At 51.7% G+C, this 19,245-nt stretch overlaps 2 protein-coding genes across 2 annotated transcripts in view; one reads left to right on the top strand and one right to left on the bottom strand.

The window, feature by feature from the left end:
- ABHD12 (abhydrolase domain containing 12, lysophospholipase) overlaps window positions 1-1,346 on the bottom strand; it is a 32,388-nt gene extending 31,042 nt beyond the window's left edge. Inside the window, exon 1 of the mRNA XM_066316735.1 lies at window positions 1,108-1,346. Within this exon, the coding sequence (XP_066172832.1) occupies window positions 1,108-1,259 (152 nt within the window). The 5' untranslated portion in view covers window positions 1,260-1,346. The remainder of the gene's footprint in view (window positions 1-1,107) is intronic.
- A 5,462-nt stretch (window positions 1,347-6,808) lies between these two features.
- Window positions 6,809-19,245, top strand: part of PPP2R5D (protein phosphatase 2 regulatory subunit B'delta) — a 28,810-nt gene continuing 16,373 nt past the window's right edge. Inside the window, exons 1-8 of the mRNA XM_066316717.1 lie at window positions 6,809-6,927; window positions 7,716-7,808; window positions 14,629-14,830; window positions 15,903-16,102; window positions 16,491-16,601; window positions 17,956-18,048; window positions 18,507-18,637; window positions 18,750-18,809. Coding sequence (XP_066172814.1) covers window positions 6,901-6,927; window positions 7,716-7,808; window positions 14,629-14,830; window positions 15,903-16,102; window positions 16,491-16,601; window positions 17,956-18,048; window positions 18,507-18,637; window positions 18,750-18,809 — 917 coding nt within the window. The 5' untranslated portion in view covers window positions 6,809-6,900. The remainder of the gene's footprint in view (window positions 6,928-7,715; window positions 7,809-14,628; window positions 14,831-15,902; window positions 16,103-16,490; window positions 16,602-17,955; window positions 18,049-18,506; window positions 18,638-18,749; window positions 18,810-19,245) is intronic.

The following is a 19,245-nucleotide window of genomic DNA, read 5'->3' as shown; positions in this document are numbered from 1 at the left end:
GAGCAGTGACAGCATCCCAAAGGTTTACCTCCAGGGCACAAAATTAAATCGCTATTACCCAATACAAGAAATCACATTTTAAAGCCTCTGCCTTTGAACATGACAAGTATCCACAGCTCTTTTCAAATGTTAAATGCTAATTTTGTCTATAAGAACAGAAAAAAATCTCAGGAAATTTAGCAGAGAAACATCCACAATAGCTCATTTAATTGAAATGCACTGATAAGCACCTTTTTTTTTTTTTTTTTTTAATCTGGCTGCTGTATTGCTGAAGCGTAGCAATTTGGTTTCAGCTACCCAAACCACACAGCTATTTTCATCATTACACATTCTTCACACTTTCAAAACACAAAGAACACCACCATACTAGTTTAGGTGAAACTAAAAGGTTGTATCTTGACTCGCAGACGCAGAGGGCCAGGGAAGCAAGTCTTCATCCCTCAAAATCTTGCACGATGAAGGATCCAGTTGATAAGCACCTTCTATTGTTAGTCTTTTTAGAAAGGTACACAAACATGTCCCCGCTATAAACATGCACAAAACGTTTAAAACGCTAATACAGCTGGCAAAAAGCCACGTCCTTCCAACATGTCATTTTCATGCCGGCTTCTCCTATTGACCCCTAAATCTGATCAATTTACGGGAAGGAAATCACTTTTGACAGCCACCAGCTTCTCCCAAAAGCGCAGACATCCTACCTGCAGGGCCCTGCTTCTCCACAGATGCTCTCTGACGGAAGGATTCCGTGCTAGCCGTTTTTCCTCGGGAGAACGCCCGCCTGTTCTAAAGGGGGCTGGAGGCAGCGGCGCCCAGGTACGAGCACCAAACCCCTGCCGTCCTCGGCCGGCCAGGGCTGGGTCCGCCGCTCTCTCACCCGTTCTTCGCACCGAAGGCCCCGCGGGGCCGGCGCCTGCCCTCCCGGCACACGGGGAGAGACGGAGAACGCGGGCTGAGGTGCGGAACGCTCCGGGCCCGTGTACCTGTCCGTCCCGCGGGCTCTTCGGCCCTCTGGTCGCAAACCCAGCCCCGCTCCCGGTGCCCCCGCCGGGAGCAGGCAGGCGGTGACACAGGGATAACAAAGACCGATGGAGCCACGGCGGCGCTCACCTGCCCAGCGGTCGCTTCATGCCCTCGGCGGCGGCGGAGGCAGGCAGGCGCAGGCTTCGCCTCAGGCTGCAGCCCTTGTCGAGGGGCCCGGGCGCGGCGGCGGCAGCGGCGCGCTCATGCTCCACCGTAACCGACTCGTTGCGTTTCCTCATGCCGGGGCGGGGGCGGCAGCGGCGACGGCGGAGACCACGGCAGCGGAGCAGGGCCGCGCTCACTCGCCGCGCGCCCTGCCCGGCACTGCCCGGCCGCGCCCCGCCCCGCGGCCGCGCCCGCCAATCCCCGCCTCCGGCCGCGCCTCTCGCCCCGCCCCTCTACCGCCCCCGCCAATCCCCGCCTCCGGCCGCGCCTCTCGCCCCGCCCCTCTACCGCCCCCGCCAATCCCCGCCTCCGGCGCCGGCCCGCCCGCAGCGCCTCGGGGCGGCCGCGGCGCCATCTCTTCTGAGGGCAGCGGCCCGGCCGCCATTTTGCTGTGGCGGGGCCCCGCGGTACCGGAGCCGGTCGGTGCGCAGAGGGAGCGGTGCTGCTGAGGGCGGCAGCTCTGTATGCCCATGTAAGAACCCCCCCCCGCCTGGTCTGCAGCTGTCTGTGAGGCCGCGGTCGAGCGGCAGTACACAGCTGGGCACGGAGATCGGGCACTGCCGGTTCAGGGATGTGCGGAGAGTCAGCGCCAGCCTGCTGACACAGTCGGCGGTGGGAACAGGGATAGGGAGGAAGAAGCTCTTTGATAGCACAGAAGGGTTGTGATACCACGTTGGAAAGTAGGTCCCCAGTTGACTTATGCTTAAAGAGGCACCACAGAGGCAAGGCAAAGAAGTTACAGCGCTTCCCTGGCTCTGCGTGGGTGTTGCAAAGTGTGGAATATGCAAACTTTTTCTTAGGAGAGGAAGTTCTCAAATGTATGATCTTCGTATACTTTTAAGCCTAGTCAGCAAAAAAGGAGCTTTTCCCATGTGTTAGAAAAACAAATTAATCGCCTTGTTAAAGTTTAGGTCTTGAGGTGCTTCAGTGATCTCAGACCTAGGGAGAGGTTAACAAAATTTGGAAAAAGGATACACATTGAGAGTGGACACAGAATTTATGGGCAAAGACACCTGGTAGAACTCCCAAAGGAAGTAAGCAAGAAATCAATAAAGCCAGCTTAGCAATTGTCCTGGTATCAGCTGCAACTGGGTAAAACGTAATTCCACCAGGAACTTTTATCTGCAGCCACCAACTCAGAGACCACGAGCCCAAGAAAGACACATCCATAAGAAGAGAAAGAGTGCATGTGCAAACTAATTAGCATGCAAAGCATTTCTTCTGAATTGTTGCTGAATGATCCTGTACCTGAGATTCCAGAGAAATACATAAATTAAATAATCCTAGGAGGCAATGGACCAAAAAGGAGAAAGCAATTGTTAAAATACCAGCCTGTACTATCCAGCAGTTCTGGATAACAAGCAGAAAGTCATGTAATTAACTGACATGTTTTATCTTATTTCTACCAGCTTCTCCAAACATTTGAGATTTTCTGAAATTTTCTCTTGATCAGATCACAATTGCAAAAATTTTCAGCCAGGTTTTCAAAAAGACTGGTTGGACTTTTGCATGCTTTGAACAGCAAAGGAGGGTGTCCTTGTCCATTTGATTTTGGCTCATTTTCCATGTCTCCTGTGGAAGACTGAGTTGTGCAGTTGAGGATGATCGGGAGCTTTGTCTGGTGATGACATCATGAGGGGTGGTCACTCCAGAATCAGGCTCTGCAAAGGCTCTGTGGGCCTTGGGAGTTGCAGTGTAGTGCTGTGAGGAGGGAACTGCAAGCTGCTCCACAGGCTTTGAAAGAAGGGGAATAGACTCAGCTGTCATAAAGCCTCTGAAATGCCTCAGAGTGAAGTTTACTACTGAGGACAACTAAGGAAAACTACTTGCATGTCAGTTTTTATGGAGTGTCTTAACACCAGCTGGCTTTTTCTCTGTGCTAGAAAAAAACCCAGGTATTTTCTTGTGGAGGCCTTAAGCTATTCTCAGCATTTCTAAATGCTTCCCTTCCTTAACTACATAGGTGCTTGCTTGGTCTCTCCCATCAGAGCAGATATTTAAAATTGAGGAATCACCACATCTTTTTTATTTTAATTATTTTTCAGTGTAATGTCTGTGCTGCTGGTACATAGAATATAGAATTGTAGAACCATACAATCATTAGGGTTGGAATAGACCCTCAGGATCTTTGAGTCCAACTATTAGCTCACCACTGCCATGTTCACCACTAAACCATGTCCCCAGATGCCACGTTTAGACATTCTTTGAACACTTCCAGGATAGTGACTCCACCCTGGGCACCCTGTTCCACAGCCTGACCCTTTCAGTGACAATTTTTTCCTACTCTAAACCACCCTGGGAAAATGGCACTTGAGGCTCTTTCATCACATCACTTGTGACCTGGGAGAAGAGGCCAACCCCCACCCTCACTACAACCTCCTTTCAGCAAGATCTGCCCTGAGCCTCCTTTTCTCCAAGCTGGAGAGTTTATAGGCACCTCTTGCAGCACTCCAGTTGTGTGAGTCATCCCAGTGTGAAGAGGTTCTTCCATTTGGGATCACTACTTGCCCTTCTGACCCACTGAAAAAGAGTAGTGGGCCTTTCTGAGTTGTCCTCAGAAATTACCACACACACCCCAGAAATCAATGCACAAAATCCATTCTGAATTCCAGGTTAACCTCCATGGTGGAATGAGGTTGACTGGAGAGATTGTTGAGATAATAGTCCACTACAAACCTTACCTCTGCTGCTGTTCTAAGCATCCCAAGGTGAAATTCTGCCATCTGTGGTCACCAAATACTGCAGCTGAACAACGCAAAACAGCCGAGGGAATGTGTTAACACAGGATTTCTTACCAGCCAGTACCTTCATGTAGTTCTCCAAAACGTGTACAGGAGGAACAGGAAAATCGAGTCAGAGTAAAGGTTGGGAAAGAATTTGGGATTTCTTAGCTCAAGGCATAGCAATAGTAGAAACTATTGCTATGGGCAAGGACACATTCCAAAGAGTTTCTGTGCATGTGGAATGATCCCAAAGAGGTCTGGAAACAGACCATGGGGCAAGGACACAGCCTGCTGGACTACACCAGTGCCAATCTCCTTCCCACCCTGAATTCTTCAGAGGCAGTTCCACCTGGATTTACCAGCCTGATCTGGAGATGAGGAAGAGTGATGGAAAGCAAAAGACAGCAAATGAGCACTGGATCCTAAGTAACATTTTCAAGAGAAGGAATGAGAGCTGTGTTTGGCTGTGCATGAGCTCAAACAAATCTCCCCAAAAGATGGAACCAGAGCAGGAAATACTGAAGGGACATAGAAAGACCAGGAAAAAGTTCTAGTTAGAAAACCACTCTGAGAAAAGTCTCTGGAGAGCACAAGGATATTCAAAGCAGCAGAGAAATCAGAAAAGCGGCAGAGCCATCTTCTTTGAGATCATACTTGAAAGGGGAATGAAAGCCAAGGAGAGGTGAATTGAGCCCGAGCTGACTCTGCAACCTGCTGCTAAAGGCAGCCTCTGGAAATGCAGAGAGGCCTGCTAGGAGGGTAGCTTTCTGTTCCTCAGCACCATGGCTTCTTCATCTGCTCACCCAACTGTCTCCTAGCTGGACCATGCAGAGGAAACTATCAAGAGTTCAGGTGGAAGATGGAGCCATGCTTCTATGCTGAATGCATCCTTCCTGAAGGTAGGAGAATCCACACCCTCCCCACCCCAAGCTGCTCCCAGCTCCCCACCTTGCAGTCCTAGGTCAGGGGCTGCCTTTGTGGCAAGACAGGACTGCTGGGTCTGGCACAGCAGGTGCTCCCCCAACCCTTGTCAGCCTCCCACAAGGTGCCCACCCTGCCTCCATCCTCCCGAAGCTCCCGGTCCCTCAGAATCCCTGCCCTTTGCCTCACAGCGCCCCTGGTGCCCAGGGCTCCCTCAACCATTCCCTGCTCCTCTGAACCTCAAAAAATCCTGCCCCATTGAGCCATCCAGCAGCACTGCCCATGAAGCTCCACAAAGAGTGCTCCCATCTGCCCCTTAACCCCTGATGCCCTGTTGACCCTCAGATTCCCCCTAGCCCTGTAGAACTTCATGATGCTCAGGGGCTTCTCCTGCTGCCTCCCGATAATGCCACCTTCTCACCCTGCCTGCATCCACTGGGACAGGAATTTCCCGAGGTTTTCTTCCAGTGCCGTCTTTTTGGAGATGACCTTGATGGCCACCTTGTGCCACAGTGTTAAACAGAAGTTAGGCCTAAACCTCACGGTATTTGGCCCCTGGCTTTGTCCCACTTGCCACTGGGACAAAGTCAGGGGCCAAATACCAGTTTGGTGAAGCTGAGTTTCACCAGCCTTCAGGACCAAGGAAAGCTAATCCAGAATTCCATGTGACAGCTTATGACAGGGAACGGTGATAAGTGCAAACTCTCAAAGCAAGTGGCTTCTACCTGCTCACACTGGCAGTTTCCTGCTCACAAGCACCCAAATGGTCATGCTGGGGTTGTGGCCAGGGTCACTTGTGCCTGGCACAGAGGAAGGACAACAGGAACCAGGACCTCACTCTGCTCCTGGGGATGGTGTGGAGGGCCAGTGATGGTCAGGTCAATGAAGATGACAAGCTAACAATAAGCTGATGCACTGATCTTCCCTTTCAAAACACTCTTAGGGAATTTTTTCCCCTCCATGCCTCCACCAGGTTAGTTCATCTAATGACTGAAAAGACTCCTGCTGAATCACCTCTGGTATCACCCAGTCATTTGCTTCTCTCCCCACTCACAGGCCACATTCCATGAGATCCTTACCACTGGCCTGGCTGAAGTGAATGGGAGCTCTTGCACTCCTGGCAACAGGCCAGCAGACAGCACCTTAAGAACATTGACAGTAGGGATTGACCTTAGACCTTTGAGACATCATCAGCCCTAACGAGATGGCCCTTTGCCAGCAGGTCCTGCTTAGGTCCATGACACCAAGGGCAGCTTGCTACCTGCTGGTTGCTTTTTGCCCACCTGGACCACCAGCCTGAAGGTGATCTGCGCAGGCTGTGGGACACCATGCTCCCACAGTGAGGATGCAGGATCACCTGCCAATGAGCTACTCGGGCTGCCCCGTGTGAGCGGGGAAGTGTCCTGGCCCCCTGTCCCAGAACAGCCTTCTCCATATCAGCAGCCACAAAGCTCTGGCTGTGCTGGGCCTCGCAGTGCTCACACGCCCGCTTCCATTCACCCTGGGATCCGCCAGCTTCACTCACGCCCTTATTCCCACCCAAACTGTTTGTCGGAGCACAGCTAACAAGTACCCGCCCTGCAAAGGTGGGGTGCGCACCCTGGGGCCGGCTCAGGCTGCTGGGGCTCCTTCTCCTTCTCGAGCGATGCAGAGGACAGCTCGGCAGGACAAGGAGCCCAGTCCCTTTTCCTCCAGCTCTCCAGGAGGCAGCTGCAGGCAGCGGGGCCCCGAGAGCCCCGGGCCGACGCCCGCGGTGTCTCGGGGAGCTCCGCACGCCCCGAGTCACTCCCGGGGGAAGCAGCAGCCGAGCCCGAGCACGCGCCCGGGCCGCTGCCCCGGAAGAACCGCTCCCGCGGCCCGGCCCCCGAGGGCGTGCCCGGCGCCCGCGCGCCATGCGGCCAATCAGAAAAATCGGCCGCCCTGCGTCAGCGACACGCGGCGGCGGCGGAGGCTGTTGCTAGGCAGGCCGGGGCGCCTGGCCCAATGGGAGCGGGGCGCTGCGGCCGGGCCCGGGCGCAGGCGGCGGCGGCGGCGGCGGCGGGCGCGGAGCGGTTGGGGGCCGGCGCTCATCATGCCCTACAAGCTGAAGAAGGAGAAGGTGCGGCCCTGGGCGCGGCGACGGCGCCAGGGGAGCTCCCGCGCGCGGGGCGGCGGCCGACGGCTCGTTCCCGCCGCCCCTCCCCGGCGCGGCCTTCCCTCGGCTCGACGCTCGGGCGGGGGCGCGCGCGGGGCTGTGGCCGGCAGGGGGCGGGGGCGCGGGCGCGCTCCCGCGGCGGGCGGGTCGGGTGGCGCAGGAGGGCGGCGGGGGCGCGCGCGGGCCCGGGGGAGGTCGGCCGGGAGGGCGGGAGGGTGCGAGGGGCGGCCGGCGGTGCCTCCGTGCGAGCCCGGCCCGGCCCGGCCCGCTCTGCGCGCTCCGCCGGCCGCGGGGATGTTCCCGGTGGGGGAGGTACGGCCGCGCCCGCGTCCTGGCCCCGCTGCTCCCTCCGCCGGCGGGCTGAGGGCCCGCATCCGCCTCTGCCGCCTCCCAGCGCGGCCGGGCCGGGGCTATGGGTGCCCTGGCACCGCGTATCTGCGATGAGGCCGCGCCCCGGGGAAGGGCTGGGTGGGCACCGGGCCCTGTCAGCCGCAGGTGCCCCGCTGTGCGGTGACAGGGACGGGAGATGCCGGCATCGCTCCGGGGCATGGGTCCGTGGGCTCGCCCTGGGCGTCAGCTGCCGGGGGAGCCGTTCGAGATGCCCTTCGCAGGGAGAAAGGGCTGAGAGTGGGTGTCCGGAGCGGGCCGTGCAGCAGGAGTGGTCTGTGGGAGCACACACCTGAGCTCTGCAGAGAGATGCTGAAATTCTGAACAAGGTGAAGTTTTCTCTGAATGTGTTCTCATCTTTTCAGGAGTCTCCAAAGTCTACCAAAAGCACCACAAAGCCTGGCAGCAGCAGCAGCAGCAGTAGCGGGAAGGATGGTGGGGCAGAGAATTCAGAAGAGGTAAGGGTTTCACCTTGGGTACAGCAGTGTGCATGTGCAGCTCATCTTTGGGGAGGAATTAAACCTTTCGGTTTAGCTACTTCAGGCTGTTCCAGCAGATAACACATGTCACCAGGATCTTAAGATGTCAGAGGAGGAAAATTGTCCTAAAGGGAACAATGACTATGGATGAGACTGGATGAGTCTCATACCCTACAGACTTGCAAAAAGACATTTGGCACAAAGCTGAGGGCGAGTGCTGCTCAACAGAGGTGGACAGGGCATGGCAAAGTTGGCTGCAGAAAGGGACAAGCCATGATCTTCAAGAAGGTGGAAGCCTGACAGATGGGAGCAGCTTCTGTGCTCCTGTCAGAGCAAAGCTCCATAAACTCTGTTGTCACTTTGTGTCAGAGTGGGAGAGTAGTGAGAGGCAATAGGAAAAGATCTGTTCTTCCCAGGCATTTTCCAGAGGAGTGAGATTAGGAAGTAATGGATAGGAACACTGGAAAGAATGAACTCCTAGAGATTAAATGGCTCTCCTCTGGTATAACAGCCTTGTTGCTGAATGCAGCATTCCTCACAAGAAAGCACAGTGTGTATCCCCAGATGTGCAGTCTCACTCTTGCTTTGGATGTTGCCAAGGTAGATACATTAGAATGGCTTCAGCATAATATGATAGTATGATAAGCTGTGTTTAGCATTTGCACGAATTTGTTCAGTGGAACTTCTCTGGTAGTCCTGAGTTTGCCTGGCATTCAGGCAGTGGTTGTGGAATTTGGGAATCGTTGCAGAAGAATGTTTTACATGTCTGAGGAAGCATGCATGTATGTGTGGTTTATTTATTTTAATGCTGCAATTTGGCAAACAAGCTGTGCTACTTCTACATCCATAGAAGCTTGTGTGCTCTAGTCTTGTCTGGAGCACACTGCACTTGTAATTTGGAGGGTTGGGCTTGGGAGACACGTAGGGCTGCTGAAGACTAGGAAGAAATGTGTAGTACAGTGGCATGGTTGTAGTCAATGTTATTTTAGAGTCTACTTCAAAGCTCAGATCTGCATTGCAGAGTCTCGGAAAACGACCCTGCTATGAGCCATTCAGTTTTGTGCTCATGCCTAACCTGCCATGTGGACAACAAGGAATCAGAGCCTTCCTTTGTGTTCCTTGGAGCAGGCAGCAGTTTTGTAGATCCTCCATCCTGGCCTTTGTCTCTATCAGTTTTGTTCTGTGTATACAGCTGAAAACAGCTTGGTGGGAGAGCTGCCTGCAGACTCCAAGGAAGTGAGAGAACTGCTGCATTGGCATTATGGGATCAGACTTTACTTTTATTTATGTGGAACTCTTTGCTGAGTTCACAGCTCTGGAAAGATGTAGGAGAGTCTGGGTCTTGCAGTGTATAACCAACAAAGCAGGGCACTGATGTGTCCATCCAAATCAGCAGTGGGCTGTGGCACTGCTGTCCTGGTTACAAGTGGTGCAGTGAGAAGAGAAGAATGTCACAGGCTGCAAGCTTCCTCCTGTGACCTGAAATGGCATGTAATATTTGCCTGGGTGCAGAAGAAACTTAGAAGTGATGTGTCTAAAATTCCCTCCCACAAAACATACCCAGCCACTTCCTCATACTCCAGACAAAATCCAACCCTCCTTTAAGATGGAAAGCTGGGTCTCCTTTGATCATAGGAACAGAGCAGAGCAGAGGGGAGTCACCTCTGCAGTGTGTACTGCCACAGGTCTCTCCTTCCTTTCTCTGTTGACTTTGCAGTGGAGTTTGTTCCCTCTTGGTGCTTTCCTGTCTCTGGAGTACTTTGCTACAGAATGGAAGAGAGCTCTTTGCTTGATAAGAAGAAATGTATACCAGTTTGAATGCTATTTTCTTGCTCTTCAGGAAACACAGAAAGGTATTTTGACTTTCACATTGCGTGAAGAGTTAGGTAATGTGTGCTGGGAGCAAAACTCCTTCCTTATGTCAGAAGCAGGAGGTGGTTTGACTTGTGAAATGCTGGGAGTGGTACTGCCTGGTGGGGTTAATGGGCTGAGCCCAACCTGGATACCTCTGCTGCCATTGTGAGGGTTTCATGCCCTGTGAATTCCCCTGTGGAATTATGGTTGGTTGGTTGCCTGTTCTGGGGTGAAAATTGGGTGCACTGAAGAGATCTTTCAGAGATCTTTCCTTTTTCTTCATATCTCAGTAAGATGCTTAATGGGCTTCCAGCAGGGGAGCAGCATGTGGGCAGCCCTCTGTGCTTTCCTCTCTCACACCATGCTCCATGGAGCAGGGGAAGGAATCAACTTTAATTTGTCTTGGTACCAGAAAGCTGTGACTTGTTTTGCAGGCAACTTGTCTGGCTGGTGGGATGAATAAAGCTCCTTGCAAAGCTGCTCTATTTTGATGGGTCTGGGCAAATGCAGTGGATGAGGAGCTCCTATGGGCATCTCTGTGGAGGGAGATGAAGAGGCTAGGAGTCAGTCCAGAACCCCCTAAGCAAAGTGCTTTGTTCTCTGCAGCAAAGAAGCTTTTAGTGGAGCTGATCTGGAAGGGCAGATATGTTGAAAAGCAGGCGCATCCACAAGGGAAGGCAGGTGTTGGATTCTCTCTTAAGTACAGGGGTACTGTGGGGAGACAGATGAAGATGGTGCTGAGGGCACTTACCCTTGATCTATTGCAGCTGTGTTAATTATCCAAGAGTGGGAACAGCCTTGCTCTCCCAGCTGTGGGTGTGATAAAGAGTGAGTGAGTCGGAGTCTGCTGGCTGTGTGCTGTGAGGAGGGACAAAAAGGGGTGGATGTTGTACAAGGGACAGACAGGGTGAGGTGGCTGTGCTGGGGATGGGAAAGGGAGAGCTGAAACTGCAGAAGGCAGGGGAGAAAGAGCCAGAGCTGTGTGGAGCTGCCCATGGGAGGGTACAGAGAAAAGGTATGAGAGGCTTTCAGATAGCGAGGTGCTGATGCTTAAAGCCTTCTGAAGTTTGAGTGAAGCGCTCTGAGTGTGGTGACCATCTCAACAACCACAGGATACTGCAGTGCTCTTAGTTTTACTCCAATATGAGCTTCTATCTGATGTGAATAGCTAGCAGAGCTTGGCCAGCCCCTGGCTTTGGGGCAGTTTCCTTCAGAAGAGACAAGGAGCACTGGAGTAAAACAGGAGAGCAGGAAGTGGGAAGTGAAAGGTGTGTTTAATTCAGTCTCTCTGGAACATGAGTGTATGAATGCAGAGAATTTCTGTGTAGCTGTTTAAGGGAGAAAAAGAAATAATATTAGAGACCAAGGCAGTGTTGAATGAGAGGATGAGAAAGAGTTATTCCTCCTGGCCAGAAAGACTGGGAGAGGCGGCTGGGTGGGGAAGAGAGTTAATGACCTGGAAGTGGGAGCAGGCATTAGCAGCAGTAAAGAGGGGGATTGTTCTGCAGCCTCAAGGGCAGCTTGGAGCCTTGCTGATGAGATTTGCAGCTCTGGGAGAGGGTGCACCTTTTCAGTGAGCTGCTGTATTTTCATGTTTTGCACATATCTCCATGGGGGTTGTTACTGCAGTACCTCGAGCTCATTATTCAGAGACAGGCATTACAGTGTGTTCATGTTACTTCTGAGGCAGAGAGCCTCATTTTAATAGGGAAGCTGTGTAACAGCAGACAAAGAGAGCAGGTACTGACTTGAGAGATGGGAAGGGAAGAGTCATCTGAGGAGGAGGAGCTGAGAGCAGATCTGGGCTGGGAAGCAAGCAGGGGATGCTCAAGGGACGAGTGAGGCAGAAAGGGCTTCCCGAGTGGTGATGCACCCAGCTGCAGTAGCAGTGCCTGCAGAGGTGAGGTCATGCACGGGTAGGGGAGAGCAGGAGGAGCCAGCACAGCACACGGTGGCTGGGGAAAGAGGATCTCTGCTCTCTGGGGTGAAGAGGAATGGCACAGAGAAAGCTCAGAGCCTGAGGCTCATTTGCTTGTGCAGGCAAGTTCCTACCAAGAAGGAGAGGTGGTGGGAACCACCAGAGGTGGGGAGGAAGTGCTCTGGAGGCAGGGAGCCTCTGTGCAGGAGTTCTGATTCTGTTTCATTTAGGGGTCACCTGTTCTATGGGCACAAAGGGCTGCTGCACTGCAGTGGGGAAAGTGGGGCTGCCCCACTGTGCTTGGTGCAGACACCTTTGTGCTATTCTCTGGTCACTTCAACATGTGCAGTGTAACAGCCACAGCAGTGTCCCCCAGGGTGTTGGCTTTGTCATGATGTGTGAGCCCTGCTTGTCAGGAGGGGGCTGAGCCTCCTCAGGTAGAAGGGGGCCTGCAGCTATGGAGCAGTTGGCTGGTGTTGGTGTCAGGGAAACAGTCTGTACATGAAGAGAAAAGCTTTCAGGTTCAGTAGTCTGCTGTGTTTTTGGGGATGGAAACTGCAGAGAAGAAAGTGTTAGGAAACTTAAAATAAGCCTCTACTGATTCATGTGGCCAAGGTAGGAGGTGTTGAAGGCAGCAGGACAGCAGGCCTGCCACAGGAAGCACCTCCTGAGAGCAGGAATTCAACTTGATACCAGAAAGTGCCTGTACAAGCAGTCCCTCTGAAACCTTCTGAGCACTGCAGTATGTGAGTACCTGTGGCCTCTCCAACCATCAGGTTTTCTCTAACAGTCTTGGTTGTGTGACTTTTGCATGTGTATGACTGTTTCTTAAATAGCTGGCAGCTAAACCTGAAGCTATGTTTTGTCTCTGTTCATGCAAGATATTGAAGACTGGTGGCAAGGACTTTTCCAGCCCCCTGAAGAAGCCTGTATGCATGCAGTAAACACACCATGCTCTGAACATTTGCCTGTGGTGTTTTTGGGTGGGTGAGGAGTACACAGGCATGTCCTATCACCTGGAGGGCCCATGTGTCCTGCTTCCTTCGGTGTTACCTGGGAGGCTGCCAGTGCATCTTCTGTTTCTCTCTGTACCATCTTTTCTCTGTGGTGGCTCAGCATTCAGACTTTTCTCTTATTCCCCGTGGAAGAAGAGTGATGCAGAGTGAAGGACTCCCAAAGGCATCTGGACAATATTTTGGCTCACTGTGCCTTGATACCCAAGTATTCAGGGTGAGGAATGAACTTCTCAGTGCTGGAAGCTGGCCAGCAAGGCTTTGTCCTGACTTCACTGAGCAGAGACCACTCTTCAGGATAAGTTGCCTCCAGTTTGTAGTCTGGGCCTGCTTTGTTTGGCAGACACTGCTGTTTTTATCACAAGCTCATCTGGCTCCCTCCTCTCATCACGGGACAGTGTTGCTCTGTGAAGGGAATCAAAACAAATGTAAACTGTAGAAAGTTCAAATTTTGTCTCCCCCCCCCACCATGGCTTGAAACAGAACCACTTAAGATTTGCTTCAAGCAGAGCCAGACCAGAACAATTTTTTTCCTGATTTCCCATTCAAAGTAATGGCTAAAAAATGATGTTTTGTGTTGGGCCATTTTCCACAGGGAGTCTTTGTGCTTGCTCTACAGATCCCATTCTGTAGAGCAGCATCTCCTTGTAGACAGCTTCTACCTTGCTGCCTTCCCTCATGCTGCAGGTGTAGTTACTCTTGCACTGCAGTGCTGTGCTGCACCTCTTTGGAAACCAGTTGAGAGAAAACACTGTGCAGAGTGGCTGCACTGGAGGAGACTGGCCATCTGGAGGATGGAGAGCTCTGCTGAGCTCCTGCACTCCCTCAAAACACTGCTGGTCACTGTTCTGGTGAGGTGTGCATTTGTACCACTGTGCTCTATGTGGCAGCTGGGAATTGTGGGGAAAGGAGGTGATGTCCAAGGATTTCACTCACCTCTGCTCCCCATCCATTGTGCCATTCCTGTTGTATTCTAATCATGTTCATCCTGCAGCTCCTTGGCTTTATCTACCAGCAGGAAGGAGGTGGCTCATGCAGCACAGCCAGGGTAGGCTGGGTACTGGTTCCAGCTAATCCCTCTGCTTCCTGGCAGGATGTTACCCTCTTTTGTGCTGTTTTCTACAGGCTGGGTCAGTGGGAAATTAAAGGGTCATTTATTGAGTCACTATGGTCCAAATGGGACTTGGAACCAGCAGATCTTCAGCAAGGTCAGAAGAGAGCTGAGCTGAGCAAACACTGGCTTGAGTTTCTGGTCACATGCTAAGCATGAAAAAGTGCCTCTGTTAGTGCAGTTTAGCAAGAGTGCAGTGGGAGAGGAGAATGCAGGCAGAGTTTGTGTGGTTAAAGGGAGTGATGTGGGAAAAGCCCAGACAGCAGTGAGGCAGAGATGGGAGGGAGCAGTTGAGGTGGGCTGGGAGAGCCCACAGCCTGGACCTAAGGTTACATATGTTTGTGTGTATGGTCCATGTGGTTTGTAGGTGCTCCTGGACCATGAGGGCAGCAGTGATTGTAGTGGTCTTCACTATTGCGTTTCCAAGGCAGTTATGTATGCTCTGTACTATGTACTGCTCTGCTTTTTCCCAGGTGATTCCCTGCACAGGGACAAAAAAGCAAATTGCTGGTTTTCTAAACTTGCTTGTTGTGTGTTGTACAGAGTGCTGCAGAGACAGCAGCATGCTGTGATTTCTGTTTAGACCACAGAAAGTTATTCATGTAACTTATCACAAGATATGACTTTGCTTTCCATGTCCATAGCACTGGCTGTGCCAAGAGGCTCCGGTGCCTTTGTGGTACCTTGCAGACATGAATAAAACTGATGATTACTTTGCAGGTATGCTGCAAATGCAACCAGCAGCTCTAGAGCCGGCAGGAACACGTGAGATGCACTCAACTGCAAGTGCAACAGTGAAACACCTGCTTAGTTTCTTCATTCCAAGAAGATGCTGATGGCATCTGTCTATGAGGCTTGTAGGTAAAAGCGTGTGAGTCGTTTTACTCTCTTCTCCCTCCTCAGGCCCAGCAGCCTCAGCAGCAGCAGCCTCAGCAGCAGCCAACTTCAAACAAGCGGCCCAGTAACAGCGCTCCCCCCCCAACCCAGCTGAATAAAATCAAGTACTCAGGGGGACCCCAGATTGTGAAGAAGGAGCGCCGGCACAGCTCTTCCCGGTTCAATCTGAGCAAAAACAGGGAACTGCAAAAGCTCCCAGCCCTCAAAGGTAAGGAGGCAGTGGGGTGCAGTGGACCTGCATGTCAAGCTGCAGTTTCTCCAGGCAGAGTGTGATGGTGTAAGGGCTCTTCCCAAAACAATCCCTCCAGTGTCCAGCTAGTTATATGGGCAGTGCAGCAGGGATGGTTCTCGGAAAGGTGCTTGGCTTGTTAGCAGGCAGAGAACTGATGGATGGCCTAAAATCATCAGAGTATTCTCAATGCAAACTTTGTACTTACCTTTCCAGCTGAGCTGTTTAAACCCTTGTGCTTCTGTGTACTGAGGATTGTCTCAGATTCTTCAGCTGGTTGTGCAGGAGGATGGTGAAGTGCAGAGACCTTGGTGCAGACTGTCCTTGGTTCCTACATCCACCCATTCCTGGGGAAGGACCAGGCTTCCTCCTCATCGTGTTTCTGTTGCAAACTGTGATAGTGCAGTTGAACCTGTCCACGTTAGGGCAGCTTAGTATTAGCATTTAGTGTCCATTATGTTGCAATTAAACATGAGTGTGGACAAGGAGACAGCATCTTCAGCAGTCATTGAGGCAGACAATTGCTTGATGTTGCTCACGGACACAGACAAGCCCCTGGGGAAGGCCAAGGCGATGTGTAGTTTCCAGTTGGATCAGAAATAGAATCTGTTAATGTACAGCTCCTGCCACCCTGGCCTCTCTCTTCCACCCTATTCTCTGGCAGGAGAATTAGGCTACAGTGTGTGCTGCCCAGCTCCCTTTGTGTCTCTGGGGTGGAGGACATGGCTGTCACTGGTCTGTGAAGGGCGCAGGCTAAGTTCCTTTTTCAGTGTACTTTGTACAGGGAAGAGATCAATGCTGATCAGGTTAGGATCAGGTCTGAAATCCCCTTATGGGATAGTTGCTTCAGAGGCCTGGCAGTCTTCCTGCCTCCCTTGTCCCATTTCCATAGCAGGGATAACACTGCCTCTCCCTCTTCCGCTCCAGCAGTTGGAGGGCGATGTGACAGGGGAGGGGGAAAGCACAGGGAGCAAACCACAGTGATACCTGGGTAAACCAGGAAGATGGCCTGCCTGTCTCCAAGGACAGATGTCCCTGCTTTCTCTGACAGATGCTCCTCCACACGAACGAGAAGAGCTTTTCATCCAGAAGCTGCGGCAGTGCTGCGTTCTCTTTGACTTCATCTCTGACCCCCTCAGTGACCTGAAGTTCAAGGAGGTGAAGCGAGCAGGGCTCAATGAGATGGTGGAATACATCACACACAACCGTGATGTTGTCACTGAGGCCATCTATCCTGAAGCTGTTATCATGGTAGGGCATGGAGCCAGCATTTTTGTGGCCTGTGTGCCAAAGGAATAGGGAAGTGTGGGAGGAGGAAGGGACAGGGATTTGTCAGAGAGGAGTGTGACCCCATCATTCCCATTCCTTGTCTACCCACCTCCAGAAAGAGAAGTGCATGTGGGGGTGGTGATAGTGACAGTGCCTGCTGTGGGGAGAGGTGCAAGCTCTTGTCTCTGGCACAGATTGCACTTGGGGAGGTCTTGTGCAGGCTGCAACCCTGCAATCTGCAGGAAAGGATCAGTGTGTGGGCACAGCTGGGGTAAGTCATAATGTGTTGCACCGCAGTGCAAGTTTGCTGTGTGGAGGACCATCATGAGGTGTCAGAATGTCATTCATGCAACTTTTTCACTCACCTCAGTTTTCAGTGAACCTCTTCCGGACACTCCCACCATCGTCCAATCCCACAGGAGCAGAATTTGACCCTGAAGAAGATGAGCCTACGTTAGAGGCTGCCTGGCCACACCTTCAGGTGAGAAAGGGATGGGGGATACAGAGCTGTTGAATTTATCTCTAGGAAGTTGAGAGTCCATGTAGAGCTGAAGGCTGCCAGCCCTGCCACTGCTGCTTCACCAGCCTGCAGGGCTTCCTGGGGAAAGACCAGGCCTGCCAGCCAGGGGTCAGAGGTGGCTCTTAGGTAGTGCAGGAAGCAGGGGTGTCCTGGGGAACAGGCTGATGCCTGTATGCAACAGGCACCTGCAGATGGATTTAGACAGATTAGGTGAAAAGGGTTAGGAGAAAAACCCTGCTCACTATCAAGCAGAGCTCAGCTGTGGAAGTCAGGAGGAAAGCTCAAGGCACTTGCACAGGAATGTGTTGTCAAGCAGACAACGGCAGGTGCTGCAGAACGAAGCAGAAAAAACAGAGAAGAAACAAGGTGTCATTCTGCAGCAGTCTTTAATCACTTCTCACTGCTGCAGTTGACATAGGGATGTGAGCATTGATAGAAATAGCGTGTCCTCAGCAGCAGAGTGCTGTGAATGCTAGGCAGCATTTGTTTCTCAGAATTGAGTCAGCAGCAGCCAGCATGGATTTGTGGCAATGGAATGCTGAGCTTTTTGGTCAGCACCTCAGTTTTTTTCTTTACTGCTGTCCTTGGCAGCTAGGACCTACCTATAGATTCATGGTCTTACCATTCCTTCAATTCCAAAGTCAGACCTTTCAAATGCATCGATCTTGTTTGGCCTAGTGGCCCCTCAGAACCACTAGGAGGGATGAGAGTGGACTCAGTCCTCTCAGAGAACAGCAGGACCAGAAGTTAATGTTTCAGCACTGACAGCCTTCTTTAAAGCAAGCTGCCCTTTGTTTTCCAAGTGGGACACAGCATGCAGCTCTCCTGGCATAGTGAGGCCAAGCCAACCTTGAGCCAGTACCCAGGAGGCAGAGGACACTGCATGTTTTTCTTGGGGTCTGTTTGATTTCTCTGCTCTTCTGTTGTTCCTTGGCATGTCTCAAGGGCATCCAGTGAGTCTGAGCCTTTGCCACCTCTGGAGATTTCTGATCTCTGTAGGGATGTGTGCTGAAGATGTGAGAAGAGTTTCCCAGGCCTAATGTCTTAATCTGAGTAGGTGGATGTTATCTTTGAGAGGACCTGACGTGACGAGATCTCAGGCAGATTTGAGCAGTTATGTGTCACCAGAGACCTCTGCCCATTAAAGCAAGGGCAGCTGAGTTGATCCCACTGGGTAAGGAAACACTGGGTTTTGTGCTCCTGTTTGGCCTTTCCAGCCTTTCCCTGAATCCTTAAGAAGGAAAACAAAATCTGAAGTAAACACTGGTGAGAGGACAGAGGGACTTCTAAGTAATCTCTCCTTTTCCCCTGACAGCTGGTGTACGAGTTCTTCCTCAGGTTCCTGGAATCACCTGACTTTCAACCAAATGTAGCCAAGAAATACATTGACCAGAAGTTTGTGCTATCTGTAAGTAATTGTTGCCCCTGCCACTGTGCACCACCTTTATGAAGGACGTGCAGCAGATCTTGGTGCTTGATGATGTGACTTTTCTTTATTTGTCTTGAATGAGCAGACAGAATTTTCTGTGCAGGGCAAGACTGTGTGTGAGCTGTAGTCATTGGAACTCAAAATTCATTGTACAGGTGGAGAGGGGCATGGGGGCCTTGCAACAGAAACGTGAGGATGTGCAGCTTTATAGAACATACAGGCCATCACTGAGCTTCTGAAGGTGAAAGAAATGATCATGGTTCCAGCTTGTGACTAGGAGGTCACATGTTTCAGGGAAATGACCACTGCACTCAGGGTGCTGAAGGCATCACTCAGCTGAGAGCTGTTTTTGCCAAACAGGAGCAGTGCCTGGTGTTGCTCGTAGCTTTGCCCAGACAGGCAGTATGCAGGCACTGACTGAATTTCTCTCTCCGCAGCTGCTGGATCTCTTTGACAGTGAAGACCCCAGAGAACGAGACTTCCTGAAAACTATTCTGCACAGGATCTATGGGAAGTTCCTGGGTCTGAGAGCATATGTGAGGAGGCAAATCAATAATATATTTTACAGGTGAGGTCTTTCTTAAGTGCCATTTAGACTCCCTGTCTCCAGCATTTTTCTTTCCTCTTGCTTATCAAACTGTAGCCAGCGTTTGGCAATGACTTCTCATCTTTCTCTTTAGGTTCATCTATGAAACAGAACACCACAATGGAATTGCAGAGCTACTGGAGATCCTTGGAAGGTAATGCCAGTTTTGGGAGTCCCAGTGATGCCTAGGGAAGGCTACCTGGAACACAGACTAGTGTTAAAGGAATAAAGTAGGTATTTATTAAAAGGTATTTAAAGGATACCCCTCAGGCAGTATAAGAGCCCAGCCACGGCTCTACCCAACTGGTTGATGGACAACTGGTCATCAGTTTTCACACTTTTATAAGTTTTGGTCCATTTGCATATTGGGGTTAATTGTCCAATTACAGCGTCAGGTTATGAGGTCTCATCCTCCCAGTTTGCTCACCTCAACTCACTGTTGTTTGCACTTCTTGGGCCTGAAGCTGCAACAGTGTCCTTGGTTTTAGGGATGGATAAGGATTTAGTCTGATTGAACTGTGAGGGGAACTTGCTCACACTTTATATGATGTTCAGAGTTACAAACTAATGTAGTACAGAATCTGGAAAAT

The sequence above is a fragment of the Sylvia atricapilla genome, chromosome 3, assembly GCF_009819655.1.
Source record: "Sylvia atricapilla isolate bSylAtr1 chromosome 3, bSylAtr1.pri, whole genome shotgun sequence".
NCBI classification, from domain to species: domain Eukaryota; kingdom Metazoa; phylum Chordata; class Aves; order Passeriformes; family Sylviidae; genus Sylvia; species Sylvia atricapilla.
This window is presented reverse-complemented; position numbering and strand designations above follow the sequence as displayed.